This window comes from Mobula birostris, chromosome 10 (assembly GCF_030028105.1).
Source record: "Mobula birostris isolate sMobBir1 chromosome 10, sMobBir1.hap1, whole genome shotgun sequence".
Classification (NCBI taxonomy): Eukaryota; Metazoa; Chordata; class Chondrichthyes; order Myliobatiformes; family Myliobatidae; genus Mobula; species Mobula birostris.
In genome coordinates, this window is record NC_092379.1 from 105511982 (window position 1) to 105538988 (window position 27007).

General features: G+C 38.3%; 1 protein-coding gene across 4 annotated transcripts in view; it reads right to left on the reverse strand.

Annotated features, from left to right (window-relative positions):
* Positions 1-69: 69 nt before the first annotated feature.
* The window catches only part of stard14 (START domain containing 14), a 32904-nt gene continuing 5966 nt past the window's right edge, over positions 70-27007 (reverse strand). The window contains exons 2-7 of one of the 4 annotated variants that reach the window (XR_011887562.1): positions 19051-19198; positions 17703-17806; positions 10061-10178; positions 5338-5390; positions 3260-4116; positions 70-753 (exon numbers count right to left, since the gene is read on the reverse strand). Coding sequence is in view for 3 of the 4 variants with exons in the window: in XM_072270755.1 (XP_072126856.1) it covers positions 3901-4116; positions 5338-5390; positions 10061-10178; positions 17703-17806; positions 19051-19198 (639 nt within the window). In the remaining variant the exon portion in view is untranslated. Of the gene's footprint in view, positions 4117-5337; positions 5391-10060; positions 10179-17702; positions 17807-19050; positions 19199-27007 lie in introns of all 4 variants that reach the window. The other 3 variants (XM_072270755.1, XM_072270756.1, XM_072270754.1) reach the window with 3 other exon arrangements.

Sequence of the window (27007 nt, forward strand, 5' to 3'; positions counted from 1 at the left end):
ATTTCTCCAGAATTGTCTTAATGAATGAAGTACCAAAGCCAAAACACAATAGCTAATCATTGTCTGAAATATTTTAAACATACATTTATTAATGTAACCCAGGTAAATCAGCTTGTATGACAAAGTATAATGTGCAAAAATCACTTTGGCAAGCTTACACCACTTGAAATTAATGACTTTAAAAAATCTAATTATGAGGGTCCTTTTGCTCATATTCAGGTTTCTGATGTTAAAAGATAACCTTCACACAAAATATAGTTTAGCAAAATAAATGATAATCATGGTTGAACTAAAATAAACTTTACCCTTACAGTTCAATATCCAAATAAACATGAGCATCTACAACATTCATACAAAACATATTTACCAGTAATATTCTTCATTAATGCTGTGAAGCTAGCAGCAAAATGCACAATTCTGCTTTGCTTAGGTTCTTCATCTTATGAGATTTCTCTTGGAAGGTGGGTTGGTTAGAAACGGTATACCTTAAAATCATTAATACATAGGAAGATAAATACTAGTGCAAGGGAATTTTATCAATATATAAACTGAACAATTCCATACCATCCCATTGCTGATAGAAAAGGGTTACAGTGTATGAAAATTGTTCCCTAAATTTACCCAAAGTTGTTTAAATGGAAAATATTTGATATTTTCTCTTCCAATAGCCCTTTCTTGAGGAAGAAGGTGGAGAGTCCAGTTTCACTGTTACATGTTGGTGGTGTTATCGTTTCTAATTGTCCATCTTATATCCTAAATACAACAAAGTTGACTTAGATGGCAGCACAAAAACACACAAACAATGGAACAGTAGACAATACAAGTTCTCAATATTTTTTGGCACAATATATTTTAAGCGAGGTATTAAAGCAGAAATAAAATACATGTATGTGACAGATTCTCTTATTGTAGTAGCCGGAACAGAGAATATTACAGATTTAAAGATGTTTCAAATGAAATACAGAATCAACATTTGAATCCTACTAATTGGAAGGTTGCAGATTCTACCTCCTCAAAGAAAAACTTCAGTTTTACAAAATAGTCCATTAGAAGTTAACGAGATGGTCCGCAGTTGCACTGAATGGACTATTTAACTCTTTCTGTAAAATGCTTTAGGAGAAAACTCCAAATCTGTTGCAATGGAACACTACTGAAGTCATGCAGCATTTCGTTTTTGTGACACAAGTAGGAGGAAAAGTGCATTAGTGAATCTAAAGTACAGAAGAGAATTTTAAAGCTTTCTAACAGTCGATGAAAGACTCAATGCAACAAAACAAGCCCAGCCTTCCATCTTCTTTCCCTAGCAATACATTTAACATTGACTTGAAAACCCAAAGGAAAATTATCAGCAATGATAAAACAAAGTGAAAGAACTTAATGATAACAAATTAATATTACTAAGATTTCAACAATGCCCAATGGTCAAATGTCATTTTCAGGTTGTTTATAATGATTAAAAACCTACTAGCACCATTAAAAAAATATTCTAGCTGTTTTACTTCCAGAGTGGGTGAAATAACACTAATTACTTGGTGTTATCAATTTCAGGTACATATCACAAGGCCTTTGGTAAACCTTTAAATTATGTTGGTTTATGCTTCATATACAAATCAGTCATATAACTGACAACAGTAGAACAAAATCATGATTCACCTGATCGACAACACTATTTTAAAATGCCAACCTTAGCAAGGTGTTAAAATTTAATGAACTTCATTACAAAAACATCAGCATCTTTACACAAAAAATAGAATATTTTAAAGCCTTTCTTCTAACATGTAGAGACCTCAGATGAAACAAATGCTAAAAAGCAGTAGAACGTTGATACTTGATGTGCAATGCCTCAAATGTGGTGGCTCATCTTAAGTATCCCCTAACATTTAAGTGTTACTGAATTGAGCAGGGAAATCATTTCTGTGAAGGGGGCCTCTCTATAATCATTCCAATTAAATAGAAAAGACAAATTCCCAATAAGTAGTAGAAAACATTAAAAAGGTTAATTATTGTTATCTGTTATTAGTGGAAAGCTTAACTTTGCATACATTTACTCAGATTGAGAATCCAGAATTGTTACAAAAATACAAGCTCACGTAACAAAATATTAAAAATATTCCAACTGTAATTCTATGATTTTGATCTCAAAATAGCACTTCCATTTTTTCCTTCACCAACTATATACCTAACACCAGTACTCAAAGGGCACCTGGATATTTACATTCTTCATGATTAAATGCCGAAAATTTCTTTGAGATTATAGGAAGAAAATGAAGATTCTGCCTTATTTTCTTGATTATGCTTTATAAGTATAATTTTTAAGTTTGCTGCTGTTAAAGTCTATTTCACAAATCAGTAGTTAATTAAATACAAGCACATTGGCTTTAATAGTCTTCTGAATTTAAAGATGCTTTTAAATTGTAATTCTGAAGATCAGACAAGAATGCTGTAGGCCGTATTAACATATCAGTCCCACATTCAATTCCATGCCATGTGTCAGAGGTCGTGTTGACAGAGCCCTGCTCTCTGATAGTGCATGGAGGATACTAATTCATGGCAACTTTTCAATTTGTTAAAAAATGAAAATGAACATTGTCAGCATAATTTTTCACTCCTCTCCCCCCCCCCCCCCCAGAAGTCCAAGCAATATTTACTAATGAAACTATGTTAAGTATTTTGGTCCATCTACCCCTTTACAAACTCAAAATTCCTCCTCCCTTTTTTAAAACATTTGCTCCCCACACAAAATCTCACCATGTGTAATGTACAAAATCTACCAAACTCCCAAACCCCAATTAAACAAGCGTAACTCTGTCAAAGACAATAACATGAAAAGATAACGAAGTTCCTACTTACCTTGTCAGCTGGTATCCCTTAATCTCATACTTAAGCTCAGTTCTATTTCCATACCTCATACTTAAATGGGAACTTTCAATTTCAGCCCCAATTCCCACTGCCAATTTCAATCTCCCTTCATTTACAAAATTGCCTGTTTGTAGCATTTTTAAGAAATAGTGCAGCCAGTATTTAAAATGGGAATCAAGTGGTAAAGTTTAAATTCTAGAAGGTAGGAAGTAACTGAAGTAGTGAACCATTGTGCCCAATACCTTAGAAGACTTGCTTCACTAAGAAGATGCAGACCTGCAACACCCAACCAACACCTTCAACATCAGGACACAAGTTTCTAAACCTTGTACAAAGGTATCGTCACATTTACGAAACTAAGATAATTTTGAAAACTCAAGTTCTAGGATTACTTTCTCACCCCTTTCATTGGAAAGCAGTTCAAAATACAGTGCATCATTATCACCAGTGATTCAGCAGAAAAGAGACTTTGCTGGATGTAATTCTTATTTCTGCATCACAAATTTATCACATCGTGATCAGAACCATTGCTTGGAAGGAGGATGCTGTATATTAAAATAAGTATTTTCAAAAAAAAAAAAAATTAAGATCAAAGCAGAAAAAGAAACATCACATGCTCTTCATAAATATTGTTACACCTGCCCCTCCTCCCATGCCATCCAACCAGAGACCCACCATGCCTGCAGTTCAAAGATTCTTCATTTTCATTGAAGGATAAATTTTCATGTCATCTTCATCACTAATTCAGGTATTTCTAACTGTGAGGCCTATTCAGATATACTGGAAATCTATTGTGACTGATTATTTTCAATTGCTCAATCACAAATTTAACTACAGCAAGTGCAAAGATCTAATTTATTGTATGAATGTCAGATGCTTTGTATAAGTAACCTTGATTCAATAATATCTACCTCCCAAATCACAAAATTAACCCATTGTTAAGAATTTGCTACCCAAATTCTAAGGGCCAATTATGAACATTCCCTCCTCCTGCAAACTCCAAGGGCTTACAGTATTATGAAGGAATAATGCAATGTGGTTTCAGCCTTTTAAGACTTCTTCATCACTACCATTCCCTTCAGATAAGGCACTTTCATCTATATTTTCCAGTGAATCTGCATGCTGGATTGAGAGTACATCAAGACTCATGGTTGGAAGGCTATTCTGTTCTGGGTAGAGCCATGGTTTGAAGTCTGGTCTGTTCTTCCCTTTCCATTCCGGGTACTTGAGACACACTTTGTGCAGTCGCTTAAGAACCTAAAAATATGTTCAAATAGAGATGTAGCTTTAAAGTTTATTTAGCTTCTTTAACATTGAAAAACCACCCATGGTAGGTTAACACTTACAATAGACACATTAATATCAGAATTCCTCAATATTACGGCATTCGAATGCACTTCAGAAACCACAAAGATGGTACAAATGGTACATGACCTCAATACAAAATGCTAGGGTTTGCTAAATAGCATTAGTGATTAGATGCTAGTTTTGAATATTGAATTGAGTTGACTTTATTTCTTACATCCTTCACATACATGAGTAAAAATCTTTACGTTACGTCTCCACCTAAATGTGCAATCTTAGTAATTTATAATAAATAGTCAATGTGATATAGAGTACACTCAAGTCAGGGCGGGTTAATCAGTCTGATGGCCTGGTGGAAGAAGCTGTCCCGGAGCCTGTTTGCCTGTTGAGCCTGTTTATGCTGCGGTACCGCTTCCTGGATGGTAGCAGCGGGAATAGATTGTGGTTGGGATGGCTTGGGTTTTTTTTTTAAAAATACACATCTGTCTTTGTAAATGTCCTGAATCATGGGAAGTTCACAACTACAGGTCCGCACCACTCTCTGCAGAGTCCTGCGATTAAGGGAGGTACAGTTTCCATACCTGGCAGTGATGTAGCCAGTCAGGATGTTCTCAATTGTGCCCCTGGAGAAAGTTCTTAGGATTTGGGGACCCATACCAAACTTCCACAACCGGCTGAGGTGAAAGAGGCGCTGTTGTGCCTTTTTCACCACACACCTGGTGTGTACAGACTACGAGGGTCGTTGGTGACGTGGATGCCAAGGAACTTGAAGCTGTTTACCCTCTCAACCCCAGATCGATTGATGTCAACAGGGGTTAGCCCATCTCTATTCCTCCTGTAACCCACAACCAGCTCCCTTGTTTTTGTGACATTGAGGGAGAGGTTGTTTTCTTGACACCACTGTGTCAGAGAGATGACTTATTCCCTGTAGGCCACCTCATTATTGTTTGAGACAAGGCCAATCAATACAGTGTCACCGGCAAATTTTTCAATACATTTTAAATTGTTGATGTCAACTGCCAACAGTGGCTTTCTCACGAAACTCAGCACAACAATAATGACTTGTATCCCTTACATATATTAAAATAATCTTGATTGTATAAATCAAACACTTACTTCAAAAAAATGATCTACACTCATTACATAAGGTAATGCTAAGTAATTAAAACTTACTTTGGGAGCCAGATACTGTGAAGCTTTGTTGATGACCCACTTTGGTAGAGACCCTGATAAAAATGATTAAAACTTCATGAGTTAGTCCAACTAACCTAAAGTGGTCGATTTCTTTTAAACTCCACCGCAATTTTCTAATCCTTTAACAAATCTTAAAATGTGATCAATAATATTTTTAATGTAACCAGTTTTAAACAAACTTAAAGATTATGATAAAGGCTAACATTTTCCGTAATAAAATGGTATGAAAGACTGAATACAGACCTGGATTACCAGTAAACATTCCCAGAACTTAAAAGTTTAAAGCAAGCATTTTTTCCTGGCTAAATAGAGACACAATGATTTAAAACATTATATTTTCACTGTCGGAAATTGGTGTTTATGACCTACCAAGCTTTTAGAAATTCATATAGCAAATTCACAAACTTAGTTCTACTGTATTGATTGAGTAGATGCCACATCTTCATGCATTGTGTGGAGTAAAGTGTTGAGACTATTTGCAAAGTAATAGTAGAGTTTAGCTTTCGGCACAGCAGAATGACATGCACTGTGGATCTGTGTTTAATTGGAATGTCTCTACTCCAGAAATTCTGGAAAGGACAGGCATATCTGTACAGTCCTCAGACATAGCAACAAGTGCTACAAACTTTATTAAAGATGCAGGTGGAGACAAAGTAACAATTATTTTAATATATAGTATTGCAACCCATCTTAAACAGTCATTATTGTTGCTTTATGAGATGATCCCTTTCCCTTCTAAAATACTCATATTGGGGATCTTTCTCAAATGTGACTGTTCTCAATCTACTCCACAATGACATAAAAGCCTGATCCTCTCACATCCAAGGACACCTTCTCACTGGGCACAGGGGTTAAACAAGGCTTTATCAAAGCACTAATTCTCTTTTCAATCTTTCTTTTGTTTTTGGTCATATTCTTTTTTTTAAACCAAAAAACAAAAACAGCACATCTACAAAAACCACGACCTTAACAAAATCTAATTAAATATTGAGCAGCAAAAGGGAGAAACATATAAAGGCAAAAGTAAACATACACAGCAGAGGTGCACCACACCAAAAAACCTCAGTCCTCACCCCGTAAGAAAGTCCAATACAGGGCCCCATATTCTTTCAAAGATGTCCCCTCTGTCCTCATTACATAGTCTCCGTCTCTCCAAATGCAAAGTATTTGCCAGTTCTCTCAGCCACAGATGGTACATAGGCACAGAGTCCATTTTCCATATTTGCAGGATTAACTTCTTAGCAATCACCATGTCAAACAATACAGCCTTTTTTTCCCATACTTATTGGCTGAAAATAGGGAGCTTGTTGCTCCAAGAATGGCTATAAGCGGGTCTGGTTCCCACTGCTTCCCATAAGCCTCAGAGAAACAGTGAAAAATACTTTTCCTGTATGCATAAAGCTTACAACATGACCAGAATGCATGTGACAAGTTACTGTTCACAGATTTACATCTATTACAAACTGGTGAAACATCAGGGTAGAAACTGTGTAACTTTTCTTTGGAATAATGAAGTCTATGTATGTCTTAAACTGTATAAGTCGGTGTCTGACGTTGACCGAACAATCATGTATACTCTTTAAACACTCATCCCAGACCTCCTCTGTCAGTTCTATACCCAATTCATCCACGCATGCCTGTTTAAGACCTGCAGTATTCACCCGAGCTCCATTATGTAGGATCTGATAAAAATAGGATACCGCACTATGAGTAACAGGATCAAATTTATTTATTGTCTCCAGGGACTCATGTTTGTCTAAAACTTCGAAGTTAGGTATATATTTCCTATCATGATCTCAAATTTGTAAATATCTAAAAAAAACTAGATACAGGGGTATTGTAAACTGCTTGTAACTGCGCAAATGAGGCAAAGTTTCCATTAATATATAAGTCACCTACACTACAGATGCCTCTCTGTTTCCAGGTAGAAAAAACAGTATCATTCAGGCCAGGCAATAAGGAATGATTGTCACAAATCGGAGTGTTAATTTAAGTTTTTGGGGCCTTAATGTGTAGTTGAATCTACTTCCAATTTCTTATAGTGCTGCCAACTACAAAGCTGTTACTAAAATGTAACTTATTAACTGCAGTAGGGCTATTAAGGAGAGCTGGTAAGGAAGTCTTCTTACAAAGCACTCGCTCTATGAGTAACCATGCTGGGCACGAGTCTGAGGTAGAGGGTGGGCCTTCTTTCCACCATGCAAGAATGGATAGGTGGGCAGCCCAGTAATATATTTTAACGTACGGTAGGGGAAAACCACCTGCTTCCTTTGGCTTTGACAAGTGTTTTTCAGTAATTCTAATGACTTTATAATTCCAAATGAAGGGTATAATAATTGAATCCAATTGCTTAAAATATGACAGAGGAATAAAACATGGAATTGACTGGAAAAGATGAAGGAATCGTGACAGTATAATGATCTTGATTGTGTTAACCCTCCCCACCAAAGAAATTGGAAGGGTTTTCCAAAAGTCAACATTGCGTTTAACCTGCTCAACTTTGTTCCGCCATTTCACTTGCAAAAGGTCATCTGGGTTTTTTGTAACAGTCACACCAAGTTAGGAAAAATTATCATAAGTTATTTTAAAGGGAATGGACCGTAAATACACTGTATTAACCACTGCAGTGACTGGCATTAGTTCACTCTTATCCTAACTAGTGGAGAGACCTGAGAAACTACCAAAATTATTAATTAGAGTCAGAAGGGCGGATATTGATGTTTGTGGGCTGGAGATATATAAAAGGACATTGTCAGCGTAAACAAAAGGTGATGGTAATGTCCATGAATATCAATGGGAGCTATCAAAGGGTCCTGTTGGATGCTAACAGCCAGTGGCTCAATGATAACTGCAAACAAAAACGGAGAAAGGGGCAGCCTTGACAAGTCCCACGATGAATTGCAAAAGGGGAGGAAATATTGTGATTAGTGATAATAGAAGCAGATGGGTGTGAATGAATTATCTCAATCCATTTAATGAAAGATGGTCCAAATCCAAATTTCTTAAGTGCAAACATCATATATGGCCATTCTACTTGGTCAAACGCATGTTGCGCATCAAATGAAATGACTACAGCCTCTTCTGCATGTTTTGTATATAAAATATTGAAAAGATGACGCAAATTAAAATGCATCTGTCTACCTGGCATAAAGCCAGTTTGATCTGGATGAATAATAGAGCAAATGCATTCTTTTAGCCTATTGGCCAGGACTTTCCTAAGAATTTTGGTTTCAATGGGCAGCAGCGAAATGGGGCGATATGATGAAACCACTTTGGATCATGGCCTGGTTTTGGAATCAGAGAAGCATTGGCTTTACATAAAGTGGGTGGCAATCTGGAAGCTGTCCTAGAGTGATTAAACATTCGCAAGTTCAGAGGTGACAATTTTGAACCAAATACTTTGAAGAATTCCGTGCTAAAATAATCAGAACCTGCTGCCTTATTATTGGGGAGGGAAGAGATGACCTTCTTGATCTCATCTAGGCTTATATCAGCATTGTGTATTTACTGAATCTGTTGACAGTGTGGACAGATTCAGATTATCAAAAAATGCATCCATAGCTTCAACACCTGGACCGCTTTGTGATTGGTAAACATTAGCACAGAACTCCACAAAACACTTACTAATTTTTTCCCAGTCTGTTCTTCAACCTTTCTTGCTGCAATACCTCCTCTTGCCTCTAATGCTCACTTTTACAGTAGAGATAATGTACAGGACAACCAAGAAACTGTTCAACCTTTCTTGTATCCATTCTGGAACCAAAATGCTTACACATGTGGAAGAGGTAGGGAGAAGTCCAAACCGTGGTTGATTCTTTAATCAAAACACAAGGGTGGGCTTTCTACTATATGTCCAGAAGACATTCAATAACTGATGAGTTTTTCATTCTATGTTTTCCATTTTTACTTTAGAAGGCAAAGATCCATAATCAACTTGACCCCACTGCACCACACCAAACAAAGATAACTTCCTTTATGTCAGAAGCTAATTTTCAGCAACAGCAGACATTAAGAATCAAATCCATCACCTCATCTGTATTCACAGATCCTTCAGCCACAAGGAAGAATGGCTGGAGACCAGTTGGCTCCAAATAAATTTCATTATAGATTGGATGTATAGACAACATACTACAGGAACTTTCAAGTACAGAAGAACCAACACCGCCTTTGAAAAGTCCTCCAAATCCATTGGCAGTATCAATGAAACCTCTAACAAGCTAATATCCCCAACATCAAAGGTCAGATCATACTCAGCAGCTGCAATGACTCTGCATGCATCGCATACCAGCACCTGAAACAAGCAGTTTTCATCTGGTTCCATCAAAGCTATCAGCTTCTGTAAGGGAACAGAGATGCACCATACTCAGCCATCTGCCCTAACATTGTGTGGATTACAATCAAATTTTGTTTGATAACCTCCCTGTAACAAGTCTAAAACCTAAATATCCATAAGGTCAGCAAAATCTATGGAGAAATGGGAGTTAATGCTTTCATCAGATCTGTTGTGACATCCAAATCATTCCACAAGACCAACAAGTGTTATTAGCTTCTTGATGGTTCTCTACAAAATCTTGAGTTGAATGGCCCGATGAAACTCACGTAAGTTAACACAAAAGTGGGAAGTTATGTAAAAAACACAATCAACTCCAGGCAGTGAAAGAAACAAACTGTACAGCCTGACATTTTTACAGTGCTCTATTACCTCTGGGATCTGCTTCAGCCATATATGTAAGATTACAACTTTTGGAACCCGTAGACTGGACTAGATAACCTGTTAGAATGGACACAGCTCTGACGAGATCTTTCTGAGGAGGATAATCCTGTAACAAAAATGAAACAATGTTAATGAGTAGTTGATCTCTGGTCAGTGTGAGCAGCAGGTAATTGATTATACTATAGGCAGTAAAAAATGTTGCTAAATCTTAATATTTACCTTCATTGGGAATGTGAAAAATCTTTAAATGCTAGTTTTTTTCCATATTTAGGATATATGCTCTACAGATCAGTGTTGTATGCAACACAGACGCAGACACATCCTGGAGGAAATCAGCAGGTCCGGCAGCATCGATGGAGGGGGAAAAGTAGTCTATGTTTTCGGCAGAGACCCCTCATCATGATTGGAAAGGAAGCGCACAGAAGCCAGAAATAAAAAATAGAGAAAGCAGCACAACCTGGCAGGTATTAGGTGAATCCAGGTAAGGGAGCGAAAGTCGGTGGGTGGGTGGGTGAGAGAGGAAGGAATGACATCGAAAGCTAGATGACAGTTGACAAAGACAAAAGGTTGACAAAAGAATCTGATAGGACAGGACAGTAGATCATAGATTAAACGTGGGGAATCAGTGGGAGGTAATAGGTTGTGAGAGTGGGGAAGGGGAAGAAAAAGGGTGAGGGGGCTACAGGTATGAAGGAAAACAAATGGAAACGCGAGTGGTAACCAGCTGTTAGAAAAATTGATGTTGATGCTTTCAGGTTGGAGATTCATGACAGGGTACTAGATATCACTCTTCCAACCTGTGCCTGGTCTTATCATGACAGAATACTAGACATCACTCTTTTAACCTGTGCCTGGTCTTATTATGGCAGTACAGAAGTCTGTGGACAGACATGTTAGTGTGAGAATGGGAAGTAGAATTGAAATGGGTGGCCACGGGGAAATCCTGGTTCTTGCAGTGTACAGAGTGAAGGTGCTCGCTGAAGTGCCCCCCCCCCAAATTTTTATTGGATCTTACCTATATAGAGGCTGCCCTGGGAGCACAGAATACAATAAATCAGAATTAGATGTAATATCACCAGCATATGTCATGAAATTTGTTAACTTTATGGCACCAATACAATGAAATACATGATAAATAAATAAAGAAAAAACAGTTAAAGTATATGTCTATTAAATAGTTAAAATAAGTTGTGCAAAAAAGCAAATAAAAAAGTAGTGAGGTAGTGTACTATATGACATTGACAGATTCACAGGTGAAGCACAGCCTCATTTGGAAAGACTATTTTAAGCCTGAAAGAGACAGGAGGTTTAAGAGCAGGTGTAACTTAGCACAGCTGCAGGGATAAGTGCTAGGAGGGAGATCAGTACAGATAAGCATGCAAGGGTGATTTCTGCAGACAGCAGAAATGTGAGGGAGGGAAAGATGTGCCTTGTGGCGGGATCCCAACAGAGGTTGTGGAGGATGATGTATTGGATTGTTGGTAGGCAAGGACAAGGGGAACCCCATTCCTGTTATGTTGGGGAGAGGGTTGCAGAGTAGGGTGAGGGAAAATGTGTGGAGGAGATACAGATGAGGATAGCATTGGTAGTGGTGGGGCAGAAACACTTTTCTGAAAAAGACATCAGATGTCTTGGAATGGAAAACCTCATCTTGAGACAGGAGGTGGAGGTGGAGGAACTGAGAGAAAGGAATAGCATCCTTGGAGGTGATAGGATGGGAAGAGGTGTACCAGAGGTAACTGGGAGTCAGTGGGTTTGCAAAAGATGTTGGCCGATAATCTGTCTCCAGAGATGGAGACAAAGAGATCAAGGAAGGGAAGAGCGATGTCAGAGGTGGAGCAAGTTAATCTGAGGGCAGGGTGGAAGATTGGATGCAAAGCTGATAAAATTGACAAGCAGGATGCAGTCAATGTAACAGAGAAAGAGATCAAGGAACATTTTCTGTGTAGGCTTGCAAAGTGGTCTTGGAACCATGTAGTTGACATAAAGGCAGGCAGGCATGGTTTGGAGGAAATGGAAGGAACCAGAAGTTGCAATGGGTTAGTACCAGGTCTACCAGATGGGGGAAGGTAGCAATGGAGGGGAACTAGTTGGGTCTCTTACCAAGAAAGATGTGGAGACAGTTGAGGGATTGTAGATCCATGGTGAAAATGTTGTCAGGGTCAGGGAACTGAAAACGTTTGAAGTTAGAGAGAGCATGTTACATGCCACGGATGTAGGTGGAAAGTGACTGATCCACTGGCGACAAAATGGAGTTGAGATATGCAAATATGAGTTCAGTAGTGCAAGAGTAACAGTAGGCCTATAGGAACAGTCGATCTTAGGTAGGAGGTAGAAATGAGCAGTATGGTGTAGAGGAAATATGAAGATGGAGGCTGTAGATGGAAGATCTCCAGAGGTTGGTAATGAAGCAGGGGACAATAGCCAGCTGCTTCTCAGTGTGGTTCTGATTCTGAGGTAAGAGGAAGCATCTGAGAGCTGTGTCCGTACCTACCACTCCACGAGCATCTGGATCCAACACATAATCCTCTGCAACTTCTATCCTCTCCAAAGTAATTCTACCACCAGTCACATCATTCCACTATCCACCACAAACCTGCCCCCTGTCCCCGCATTCAGAGATCACTTCGCAACTCCTGTCAGCTCATACCTCCCTACTGATCTCTCTCCAGTCATTTATCCCTGAACCTTGCTCGTGGGTAGGTTTGCCAGAGCTGTTGAGGAGGGTTTAAACTAATTTGGCAGAGTGATATGGCTGAAGATGGAGCAGTTGGTTTACAAATAGAGGCAGTGTATAGTGAGACTCCTAGCAAGGACAAGCTGATGACAGGGCAAAACTGAAGTCAACGGGATGAGTTGCAATATAAAAGGGTATAAAATTGAAAAGGGTGATCAATATATGACTGAAAATGTTATATTTGAATGTATGCTGTATACAGAACAAGGTAGATGAAATTGTAGCATAGTTAGAGATTGGCATGTATGACGTTGTGGGTATCACTGAATTGTGGCTGAAAGAAAATTATAGCTGGGTGCTCAACATCCAAGTATACACATTGTGTTCAAAGGACAGGCAGCTAGGCAGAGGGGTTGGGGTGGCTCTGGATAAAAAATGAAATCGAATCCTTAGAGAGAGGTGACATCGGATGAGAAGGTGTAGAAATGTGAGTAGAACCAAGAAAAACTTCAAAGGTCAAAAGACCCTGATGGGAGTTATGACCTCCGAACGACAGCAATGATGTGGGCTACAAATTAGAATGGAAGATAGTAAATGCATGTAATAAGGGCATTGTTCTGATTGTCATGGGTGATTTCAATATACAGGTAGATAAGACAAATCAGGTTGGTGCTGGATTCCAAGGGGGGGAATTTGTAGAATGCCTATAGGATGGCTTGTCAGAATTATTGTGGTTGAGCCCACTAGGAGAAAGGCAATTCTGGGTTTAGTGTTGTGCAATGAATTGAAATTGATTAGAAAGCTTAAGGTAAGGAACACATAGGGAACAGTGCTCATAATATGATAGAATCCACCTTGCAATTTGAGAGGGAGAAGCTAAAGTCCACTATATCAGTATTGCGGTAGAGTAAAAGGAATTAGTTTCTGGGAACCATTTGGAAGGTGTAGGATAGATACATCCCAAAGAAGTTGTATTCTAAAGGCAGGATGACACAACCATGATTGACAAGGGGAATCAAAGCCAGAGTGTATATAATAAAACAAAAATTAGTGGGAAATTAGAGGATTGGGGCATTTTTAAAAAAGTAACAGAAGGCAACTAAAAAAAAATCATTAAGGTAAAAATGGAATACAAAGGTAAGTTATCCGCTAATATTAAAGAGGATACCGACGATCTCTTTAGATATATAAAGAGAAAAAGAGAGGACAGAGTAGATAATGGATTGTTGGAAAATAATGCTGGAGAGATAGTAATGGAGGACAAAGAAATGGCAGACGAACTGGATAATGTGGTTTGAGTACATGGAGCTTAGAAAAATAGGGGGCTATGGGTAACCCCAGTAATTTCTAAGGTAGGGTCATGTTCGGCACAACTTTGTGGGCCAAAGTGCCTGTATTGTGCTGTAGGTTTTCTATGTTTCTATGAATAAGTGTTTTGCATCAGTCTTCACTGTAGAAGGCACTAGCAATATGCTGGAAGTTCAAGAGTGTCGGGTGGGGGGGGGGCAGAAGTGAGTGAAGTTGCCATCACTTGGAAGAGGGTACTTGGGAAACTGTAAGGTCTCATAGTAGATAAATCCTGGAACAGATGGTCTACACCACAGTTTTCTGAATGAGGTGGCTGAAGAGATTGTGGAGGCATTAGTACTATTCTTTCAAAAAAGAAAATACTGGCATGGTTCCAGAGGATAGCAAACTTGCAAATGTCACTCTTCAGGAAGGGAGAGGCAGAAGGAAGGAGATTATAGGTCAGTTAGTCTGACCTCAGTGGTTGGGAAGATGTTAAGGATGTGGTTTTGGAATACTTGGAGGCACATGATTAAATAGGCTGTAGTCAGCATAGTTTCTTTTTTGGAAAGTCTTGCCCGACAAATCTACTGGAATTCTTTTGAAAAAATAACAAGCAGGATAGACAAAGGAGAATTGGTGTATGTTGTGTACTGGGATTTTCAGAAGGGCTTTGACAAGATGCCACACGAGGTTCTTTTAAAAAGTTAAGAGCCCATGGTATTACAGGAAAGATAGAACACTGGCTGACTGAGACGAGGCAATGAGTGTGAATAAAGGGAAACTTTTCATATTGGCTGCTGTTAACTAGTGTTTCATAGGGGTCTGTGTTAGGACTGCTTTTTTTACATTACACTTCCATGATTTGGATGACAGAATTGATGGCTCTGTGGCCAAGTTTCTGGACGATATGAAGATAGGTGGAGGGACAGATAATTTTGAGGAAGTAGAGAAGCTACTGAAGGACTTAGACAGATTAGGAGAATGGGTAAAAAAGTGGCAAATGGAATACAGTTGTGGAATTTTATGGTCATACTCTTTGGTAGAAGAAATGAAGTGTAGACTATTTTCTAAATGGGGAGGAAATTCAAATATCTGAGGTGCAATGGGATGTGGGAGTCCTCATGCAGGATTTCCTAAAGGTTAATTTGTAGGTTGAGCCGTTGATGAGGAAAGCAAATGCAATATTAGCATTCATTTTGAAATTACGAGTATATAAAAGCAAAGATGTAATGTTGAGGCTTTATAAGGCACTGGTGAGACCTCACTTTAAGTATTGTGAGCAGTTTTTGGGCGCTTATCTGAGAAAGGATGTGCTGACATTGGAGAGGGTTCAGAGGAGGATCACGAAAATGATTCCAGGATCAGGAAATGGATCGGCCATGATGAAGTGGTGGAGCAAAGTCGATGGGCCATATGGCCTAATTTGCTCCGACCTCTTGGTTTTTGAAATAGTGCTGGCAGTATCTGCAATACATTTTTAATCGACCACCCTGCTATAATGTACGGATGATTGAAGGAGTGGATGTTTCAGGTGACTGATGGAATGCCAATCAATGGGGCTGATGTTTTATGGATTGTGTCAGGTTTTGAGTATAGTTGGAACTAGAGATTACAGTATGTTTTTCTTGTGTCTTGTATCTGATGGCAAGGCTTCAGGGGAATTGGGAAATGGGTCTTCTGCCAGAGCAAGACCTACTCTGTTGAGCTCTTACAGCTGCAGTATTTACTTTACTGGTCTAGTTAACCTGCAGCTTATTGTTGCTGAGAGATTCAGCAAAAGCAATTGCATTGATGCAAACTATTAGTCTCACACTGGGGCTGGTTACTTACTAGCACTCATGAATAATGCTTGCCAAATAATATTGTCTGAATATTGTCCATTTAAATTTCACTGATTCAAGGTTCACACAGAGCACAAGAAATACATTTGTGCTTAACATATTTCATGATTACTGGTCAGTTTCCTGATTACTCCCATCTCTGTACACACTTTGAAAATTCAATAAGGCCAAGAGTAGAGATTTCAATGATAATGCAGTCATTCTGATGCTAATCATGCCCTTTTAGAACAGTTTATCTCAACTGATTGTAGATTTAATCTAATTTGCAGAGCAGATCCAAAAACTTGTATCGAAGCAGCGCAATTGAGCACCATTTTAGAGTTTTGTTATGTTTAAAAATTGCTTTAATGAGTGATATCATAAAGTGAACCAATAAAATCAAAAATAAGCACATAAAAAGCCATCTGCAAGTAACTCAAATTGTCTAAAAACAAGACTTAAATTCAGCTCTTTTCACATTAGAGTGCGGAAAAACAACTAGTTATTTGTGAATCCAAAAAAGAAAATGAAACCCAACCATTGGTTTTTTTTGTAGCCAAAGGAACTAACTTTACTTTTTGTTACTTTTCAGAAAGCTTAAAAGCAAGTCATGTCACTGGAAACACCCAAATAGTAATTAATTTCACCGTGGGCCTTTTTCATGACTTGAGAATGGCTTCTACAGTGTTCTTAAAACTAATGCAGCTGATGCATTGCATTATATTGCAATTTCTGTTTAAAATTATGCTATCTTTTCCACAGGTTTCACTGAAAGCAGGCAAATTCATTTAAGGAAAATAGCCTGGAAACAAGTGGAAGTTCCAAGCCATGACTCTAATCGTTACATCTTCATCATTCGAAATGTTTCAGATATGAAATCACTCTTATTTTCATAGCAGTTGGTCAAATGATGAAATTCTTAATTCTATCAAACAATTCTTCTCAAAACATCTTTGATCCTGCCTTCAATTACTCTATTAATTTCCCAATTTCATGAATGGTACTTAATTATTGGCCTTTAAAACATCTCTACAATTGATTACTAGTAGAAGTTCACTATGTTTATTGGAATAAGGTATCTCGTTCCCCTACCACTGTAAAGGAAGGAATGCACTTGTCCTTGTGTCAAATTCAATTGGCTAAATGTCACCTTCACTTTGGTTTCTACTGCTAACTTATTATAAATAGCAAGATATTATAAATAGTTCCAATTTTGTTCAGTGCATATCAGAAGCACTGTGTAATTAAAAGAGCTTAATGCATAATAATAGATAAGAAATTCAAAATCTAAGTTCCAGTGCTTGACCCAAAGCCTCATGAGAACAACTTTCAAGCCAACAGTGAATTGCTGTACACAATCCTAGTATGCTTTCTGAAAAAGACTTTGATGATACTATGTGCTTTTTTAAAAAAAAGTATTTTGATATCAAAACTTTAAAAAACAATTGTATCATTTGTGTTTCTATTACATTAGTAACCAGGATTACAGGTAGGATTTAAGTTAGACCTCACAACCCAAGAATAGAAACACTGTTAACTAGTCTGAATACATATACTATGGGTGTATTATACACACACTATGTAGCATAGCCACAGAATACAAGCACCAAGTATCAGATTCGAACCAATAAAATTCATGCTACAGTATTGTTTTTGCCAGAGCAAATCTAAACCAGAGCAAACAAACTACTTTAGAGGCTTTTGAGGGACTTGAGTTAATCTAATCAATGCTTGAACATTTGAAATACAATTGTTTAAATAAATTACATTAACATCTCTCTCACTCTGAAGAGTTTTGTTCTCTGTTATGTATTGGAGATAAGGTGCAGGAGTTCATACTTACAGGATGTTTCACAGAGTAGTTGATGATCATATAATTTTTGTCTATGACAAGCCATGACCTTAAAGTAATCACATCTCTATCTTTAAGGGGGCTTGGACATTTCCCTGAGGAAAAAAATAGACACAAAACACTGGTGCATTTTTAAAGTATTAATTTCAAATTATACAACATACATAGTTAATAGTATAGTAGGCAAACTACACTCCTACTTCCAATGCTATATTTAAGTGCATGGCTAGTTGACAACAGTTTTCATGATATCATGAACCTTATAATTGAGCTCAATGAAATGTTTAGAACTCAGCCACGATTTCAATAGCAGATAGACTTCTGTCCCCTTGCTCAAATGTCAACAATTTTGTGGCATTGCTCAATATTTTCTCTCCAACCAAACACAAGAAACAGATTAATCACTTAGACCTGCCATTACTATTTGAAGGGCCTTACTATCTAACGAATTAAAAGCTATTTATTGTATGAAGAAATTGAAGTTTTCTTTTCAAAACACAAGTTGCCATGTAGATGCGAGCAATTAAACAAAATGATATTTACTTTAAAACAATCACATTTCACTCTCAACTTACATTAGTGCAACTAAAGTTAGCAACTCAATGATGGGGAGTAGGTCTGAAGGCGGCCAAGATCATGGTTACAATAATGCAAGCTATTGTAGTTTATGCTATCTGTGAAATACATAAATCTATAAATAAAGAGCAAATAAAAGCACGTGGTTTCTCCACTGAAAACTTGGGAGCCTGTTGACTTTCAAATTCATTCTAGGAATACAGATCACTGCCACACCATTCATGCAGAAAGGGTGCAGAATTATTATAGACTTATTAAACTTCCACCATAACATTGAAAATTTATGGATTACAATTTCACAGGAGCAGCTCAGTACCTTGCTCAGGTTGCTGTTCCTTAATGGCAAATTCAGTGAATATTAGGATGCTCCAACAATCCTGTGTTCATCTAACATCTGGAAAACTGCCAGTATTTCCCTTGAATGCACGAACACCAAAATAAACTAGTATCCCAGCTGGAATGTAATTAACCCTCAGATCTCTTCTGTTAATTGTACCAATTAAGTTTGACCTACTAGATTTTAGGAAACGACAGAATATATTACATAAACAATAAACTATGTCAGGACACTTATATGCCTGGTTCTCACTGCAGCCTGTAAAATCATCTGCATGAATTTTACAATTCATTTACAGATCACTAATAATTAACTATAGTTAGCTTGCCTAAACAAAATGAATATGTCCTCCTCCTGTGCAATTTGTCACAAAACAACTTTTGTACTCACTGAAATTTTAAATGTAGAAACCTTAAATTCACTCACATGAATAATACCCAATATCTGCATTCACTGTGAGTCGTGCAATGTCAAAAGTCTTAATGACCTGCTTATCCCACTTGTAACGGTACTCATTATCATGCAGTACATCATACACCGTCTCTGCAGATACATCTTTAAGTTCCATTCTACACTGAAAGGGAAAAGAAGAATGTGATACATCCTCAAGGTAGTCAAAAAGGAACTAAAGTATGTGCATGTTTAGGACTGAGATTGATACAAGATAACACAGCAATATTCAACATGTCGTAATAGGAGCATAGTACACAGAACATCAGCCAGAATTCTTGCTTGTGATTTCTCCAGTTGTTAGTGACCCTCACGTTATAGAGGGGTTACCTTCCTGGTCTTGATTTTCTGTAACATCAGCCCCCTTTTCCCAGTGATTTCCATGATGTAGGAGGGATGTTTTTCTCTGACATTAAGCCATTTTATCAGCAACGACATTATAACTAATGAAATACTGACAATTATTTAACAGCAGAGATCAACATTTGACTAGGGGAATAGACAAAGCTCATGTGAAAGAAGCAACAAACTTTGTCAATTAGTACTTCAGTCAGTAAGTACTGTAAGTGGATAAGATCTGGATATGACATCGCCAAGTTGATTGGGTTGGCAGTCCCTCATTTGTTAAGCCCAATCCAATGAGGCTACGTGATCAGACGTTTCAGAGTGCTAAACTACTACAGTTCATCTGCTTTTGCCAGTTACTTTGTCTGATACGCAAGGCTCATGGATTAGGAAGTGGCGACATCAGGGAAAGGGATAGGATTCATGGGAGAATTGTGCTGTTGAAGGAGACTGGGGGATAAGGGGTTAAAGCAAAGTACCTTAGTTTAAAGTAAAATCCATTATCAGAGTACATACATGTCACAACATACAACCCTGAGATTCTTTTACCACAGGCATACTTTGCAAATCTAGAACAGTAACTAAGCAGGATCTGTAAACATCAGGAACTGTAGATAAACTTTGGAAATATAGATAATAAATAGCAATAAATAACGAACATGAAAAAACAAGCTAAAAGAGCCCTTAAATGAGTAGTTATCCCCTTTTGTTCAAGAGACTGATGGTTGAGGGGTAGTAATTGTTCTTGAACCTGGTGGTGCGAGTCCTGAGGCACTTGTACCTTCTACTTGACAGAAGCAGAAAGAAAAGAACATGGCCTGGTTGGTGAGGATATTTGATGATGGATGCTTCTTTTCTATGGCAATGTTCCATGTAGATATGCTCAATGGTTGGGAGGGTTTTACCCATGATGTACTGGGCCAAATCCACTACCTATTGTCAGATTTTCTGCTCAAAGGCATTGGTGTTCCCATACCAGGCTGTAGTACAGCCAGTCAACACTCTCCACCACAAATTTATAGAAGATTGCCAAGGATTTGGATGACATGCCAAATCCCCACAGACTCCTGAGGAAGTAGAAGCTCTGTTGTGTTTTCTTCACAGTCATATTTATATGATGTGTCCTCTGAGATAGTAACACACTGGAATTTAAAGTTACTGACTCCCTACCTCTGATCCTTTGATGATACCGGCTCATGGACCTCTGGTTTCCCTCTCCTGAAGTCTACTATCGGTTCCTTGGTCTTATTGACATTAGTAGAAGTGAAGTAAAGTCTGAAGGATTATTTTAAGGAGGTACTGTAAGAGATAGATGTGGCTACTACAACACAATAGAGAAAATACCTTTTAGATGAAGAGCACAGCAGTGCTTTTCTATGAATTTTCCACTCACATGTCCTTGGATAGGAGAGAGCTCAGGAGAGGATGGACATCACTGTGACTACCAACCCAAATGATATGATGACATCATAACCAAATCTTATTGCTACACAGTAAGAGCAACTAAATAAAAAGTAACAAGAAAATTTTGTCACCTTTGCACTGTGTTAATTTATTTTCCACCCACCTACATTCCATAAGAGTAAATTCTATTACATATCCTGAATTGTTGGACAGTGATTTGTAAATTTCATAAGGGCAAATTTCCACCTACAACAGTTTTCAATAATTACTCGACTGCCTTTCCTGAAAAGACATGAAATGGCAAAGAAACATCACTATTTAAGTGATTTAATGCAGTCGACCGCTGGGCTGCAAAGCATGTGCTACCGGGTCGTGAGGAAACAATATGATTTGGCGATATGAAATTATATGAATCAGCTGCACCTTTCCTCATTCTGTCACACACTGTTGAACTTGAACACCACCCACCCCCGTTGGCCGATCCACAAGAATATTGTCAATATTAAAACAGTGCAAGAAAGGTTGGGGACCCCTGATTTAATGGATGAATACGATACATTGTATGAACCATAAAGATATAAAAGCACCAAGCTCAATCCTTGTCCACAGGAAGTTAGTGATATTCATTATGGTTGGTAAATTTTCATTCTTTAACAAAGTGATGTTACTTGAGTACTCTAAGAGTGTACATTTAAATAACTTAAATTAAATTATACTTTAAATATAATCACAGAAATGGCTGGTTGTCAAGCTGAAACAGCGTGAGCCTTTGTTGTCCAGTAGTGAGCATGTGGCATGGAAAAGTTCTCAAACTTTTTTTTATAAGCACAACTATATATGAACAATGAATTTGTTATATTTCACATTCTTATTCATTACAAATGACCCCAGCACACACTGTCGGAGAAGGAAGCAAAGCGACTGAAGTTCATGCTGATCTCTGCCTTTCACTGGAAAGTGGACATGGAAGTTCAGTGCAGATATATTTACATCCAGTAGGTAAATTATTGACTTGCAACATACAGGCTCATATGTGAAGATTGCCCAATTACAGGAGTGATAGAGAACTGCAAATCAACAAGGAATCAGTATATTAGAAGACATAAATAAACCAAAAAGTTAAATTGTCTCAAGTAGTGAAGAGCTTGGCAAAAAGAGAGAGCACTGCAAAAGAAAATTGTTTAGCAAAATTTCCCAAATATTTCAATTTAGTTGTAGATTTCTAAGATATATTAATATTTACTAATCACCAGTCTCCAGCAGATCTAAGCTCAATTGATATCTTTAGATGATTCAGAATAGATAATTAACGATTCCAAATGTTCTAATGATGAGAAGATTTTATATAAAATTGATGACTAAACTCAAAAATTACTACCTGCCTTGAAACTGTGACACATGGTGAATTGCTGATGACATGGACAAAAATGCAAACAGATAAAAAGCAGCAGCAGCTGCCGAGTAACTACTCCTCCCCCATTGGTTTAAAGCTTCAGACTGCAGCTTAATTTATGGTGAACAATTCACTGGATGCCATTATAACCTACTACACACCTTAAACATGACAGCTGCATTTACTCTCATGTTAGTGAAGCTACATTATCACCACCCAGTTTGAAGAACAAGAATGTGACTCGCTGTTACCTCGGTTTCCATTTTTCTCCCTTTTTTTTAAACCACATTTCCCCCAACAGACTGGGGGGAATGGTGCTGGTGGCAGAGCGGGTGTTTAGCTCACACGTGGCACAGGTCAGATGGAATATATCAAATTTCATTTGTTACAGCTTTGCTAATCTGTTCAATATAATTATATATGCAATTTGGTGCTTTTATTTACACAGCTTATGAAGGTACTGTAGATAAAATTGTATGTAGCATATTTTTTGCTGCTCCCAGGAACTGCTATGATCTCTATTTTGCAATGCTCTATCTTTAAAAGTAGTAAAAATGAAATTCATTATTTATTCATACCCAGTGAATTGGTGGTAGCCTGGCATTTGTTGTGAAACTATTTGAATTTACAATGAGAATGACTCAATACTTTTATTTTTTCTCTGAAGATAGATTTTTAAATAGTTTTGTATGCCATGTAAACCTGGTGAGTTAACTTAAAAATAATCAATAAAGTACTAAGCACGTCTATGGATATTATTTATATGGATTTATGGAAAGTATTTGGTGATGCACTTCAGGAGACTATTCGTCAATGTGAAGTTCATGGAACTGCAAATTATTGAACTTGCAAGGAAACTGCTGAGCACATAGACACATGATGGTCAAGTGTTTGAATTTAACCAGGTAATGACAACAGTGGCCGAACAGGGTGTGGTTTAATGCAACAAGAACTCAAATTTCAAAGTAAATCTATTATCAAAGACCATATAGGTCACCATATACTACCCCAGGATTCATTTTGTTGAGGGCAATCAGTGTAAGTAAAAAGAAACAATAGAATCAATGAAAAATGCACACAGACACAGACTAAACAACCAACTTGCAACAGATTGCAAATATCAAAATAAAAAGAAAAGAAATAACAAGTGAATATGCAATAAATATCAACAACACATGTTGTAGAGTATTTAAAGGCAAGTCTATAGTTTCTGAAATCAGTTCAGTGTTCGGGTGATTGAAATTACCCCCTCTGGTTCAAGAGCTTGATGGTTGAGAGGTAATTACTGTTCCTGAACCTGGTGGTGTAGGATCAAAGCTTCCTGTACCTCCTTCCTGATGGCAGCAGTAAGAAGAGAGCATAGTCTGGATTGGTAGGGGTCCTTGATGATGGATGACAGGGCTCCTTGTAAATGTGCTTAATAGTGGGGAGGACTTTACCTGCAATGGACTGGGCTGTATCCACTACTTTTGGTAGTTTTTTTCTCCCATTGTTCAAGGGCAGTGGTGTTTCCATACCAGGCTGTGATGCAACCAGTCAGTATATGCTCCACATCACATCTACAGAAGTTTGTCAAAGTTTTAGATGACATGGTGAATCTGTGCAAACTTTGAAGAAAGTAGAGGCACTGTTGTGCCTTCTTTGTAAATGCAGTTGCATGCTGGACCCAGAACAGATCCTCTGAAATGATAATGTAGAGGAATATAAAGTTGTTGAATCTCTCCACTGATAAGGACTGGCTCATGGACCTCCGGTTTCCTCCTGCTGAAGTCAATAATCAGCTCTTAGGCTATGCTGAAATTGAGTGAGAGTTGGTGGTTGTGGCACCCTTCAGCTAGATTCTCAATCTCCCTCCAAATGCCAACGTGTCACTGCCTTTGACTTGGCCCACAATAGTGGTGTCGTCAGCAAATGTAAATATGGCATTGGCTTTGTACTTAGCCTCAGAGTCACAAGTATAAAGCGAGTAGGGCAGGGGGCTAAGTACACAACCTTGTGGTGCACCTGTGCTGATGGTGGTTGTGGAGGAGATGTTGTTGCCAATCCAAACTAACTGAGGTCAACAAGTGAAGAAAGAGATCCAGTTACCCAAGGAGGTATTGAGGCCTAGGTCTTGGAGGTAGTTGATTAATTTTGAGGAGATGATTGTATTGAATGCAGAACATAGTCAATGAAGAGTATCCTGATGTATGCCTCCACAGCATCGAGGACATCTTCAAACAGCGATGCTTCAAAAAGGTGGCATCTATCATTAAGGACCCCTATCACACAGGACATGTCCTCTTCTTAATGCTGCTGTCAAGGAGATGGTACAGAAGCCTGAAGACACATAATCAATGTTTTAGGAACAGCTTCATCCCCTCTACCATCAGATTTCTGAATGGACAGTGAAGCCACGTACAATATCTCATTATTTTTTCCTCTTTTTTTTCCCACTCTTTTTGCTCTATTTTTATATATGTATACAGCCGGCTGGTAGCATAGTGGCATCAGCGCCGGATTCAGAGTGAAGGCTCCCGAGTTAAAATCAAGCTGGCCCCTTGCACGCTTTCCACCCGTGCTGGGTTGAGTGTCGAGCTAGCAACTCGGCCTTGTAAAAATAAGAAAGCCTGCTTAAAAATAAATGCCATCATGACGGCGTCCCAATGACTCCACCCAGAGTTAAGGGCTTTCTTCTTCGAGATATATATTTCTTATTGCAATTCATATTTTATTATGTATTGCTGCTGCAAGACAAGTTTCATGATGTATGCCAATGATATTAAATGTGATTCATTTTCAGTGTCCAGATATTCCAGAGCCAATGAAATGGCATCTGCTGTTGGTGACCATTCATGGTGGTAGGCAAATTGGAGCAGATCTAAGTTGCTCAAGCAAGGGTTGATGTGCTTCATCACCAACCACTCACAGCTATTCATCACAGTGGATGCAAGTGCTACTGGATGATAGTTACTATATTGAGGCAGGTTGCCATGTTTTTTTCTTGCACATTGGTATAATTGAAACCTACTTAAAACAGGTGGGTACCTCAGACTGCCGAAGTGAGAGGTTAAAGATATCAGTGAGCACACCAATCAGTTGATTTGCACAGGTCTTCATTACTCAGTCAGATGCTTTCTGTAGGTTTGCCCTACTGAAGGATGCTCTCACGTTCGCCTCAGAGACTAAAATCACAGGGTGGTCAAGGGCTGTTGGAATTTGTGAAGATTCCTCCATGTTTTGATGGTGAAAATGAGCATAAAAGGCATTGAGCTCATCACAGAGCAAAGCTTTTTGCCACAGATGTCAAGCAACAGACATCAAAGTTGCTGGTGAACGCAGCAGGCCAGGCAGCATCTCTAGGAAGAGGTACAGTCAACATTTCAGGCCGAGACCCTTCGTCAGGACTAACTGAAGGAAGACTAACTCTTTGTGGGGATACACTTGTCTATAATTGTCTTTATAAATTCACCACAATCAATTTATTTTGATCCTAATATTCCTAGTTATACAGTACAGTGACATGCAAAAATTTCGGCACCCCGGTCAAAATTTCTGTTACTGTGAATAGTTAAGTGAGTAGAAGATGAACTGATCTCCCAAAGTCATAAAGTTAAAGATGAAACATTCTTCTCAAAATTTTAAGCAAGATTAGTGTACTATTTTTGTTTTCTACAATCTTAGTGAAAAAAAGGAAAGAAGCACCCTGCAAAAGTTTAGGCACCCCAAGAGATTGGAACTGTAAGATAACTTTTACTGAGGTCTCAAACCTTAAATAGCTTGTTAGGGCTATGGCGTGTTCACAATCATCATTAGGAAAGGCCAGGTGATGCAAAGTTCAGAGCTTTATAAATACCCTGACTCCTCAAACCTTGTCCCAACAATCAGCAGCCATGGGCTCCTCTAACCAGCTGCCTAGCACTCTGAAAATTAAAATAAATGATGCCCACAAAGCAGGAGAAGGCTATAAGAAGATAGCAAAGCGTTTTCAGGTAGCCGTTTCCTCAGTTCGTAATGTAATTAAGAAATGGCAGTTAACAGGAATGGTGGAAGTCGAGATGAGTTCTGAAAGACCGAGAAAACTTTCTGAGAGAATTGCTCGTAGGATTGCTAGAAAGGCAAATTAAAACCCCTGTTTGACTGCAAAAGACCTTCAGGAAGATTTAGCAGACTCTGGAGTGGTGGTGCACTGTTCTACTGTGCAGCGACACCTGCACAAATATGATCTTCATGGAAGTGTCATCAGAAGAAAATCTTTCCTGCATCCTCACCACAAAATTCAGCATCAGAAGTTTGCAAAGGACCATCTAACAAGCCTGATGCATTTTGGAAACAAGTCCTGTGGACTGATGAAGTTAAAATAGAACCTTTTGGCTGCAATGAGCAAAGGTATGTTTGGAGAAAAAAGGGTTCAACCCAGGGGTGGATCGATCATGCTTTAGGCTTGTGTTGCAGCCAGTGGCACAGGGAACATTTACTGGTAGAGGGAAGAATGAATTCAATTAAATTCCAGCCATTTCTGGAAGCAAAAATCACACCATCTGTAAAAAAGCTGAAGATGAAAAGAGGATGGCTTCTACAACAGGATAATGATCCTAAACACACCTCAAAATCCACAATGGACTACCTCAAGAGATGCAAGCCGAAGGTTTTGCCATGGCCCTCACAGTCCCCCGACTGAAACATCATCGAAAATCAGTGGATAGACCTCAAAAGAGCAGTGCATGCAAGACGGCCCAAGAATCTCACAGAACTAGGAGCCTTTTGCAAGGAAGAATGGGTGAAAATCTCCCAAACAAGAATTGAAAGACT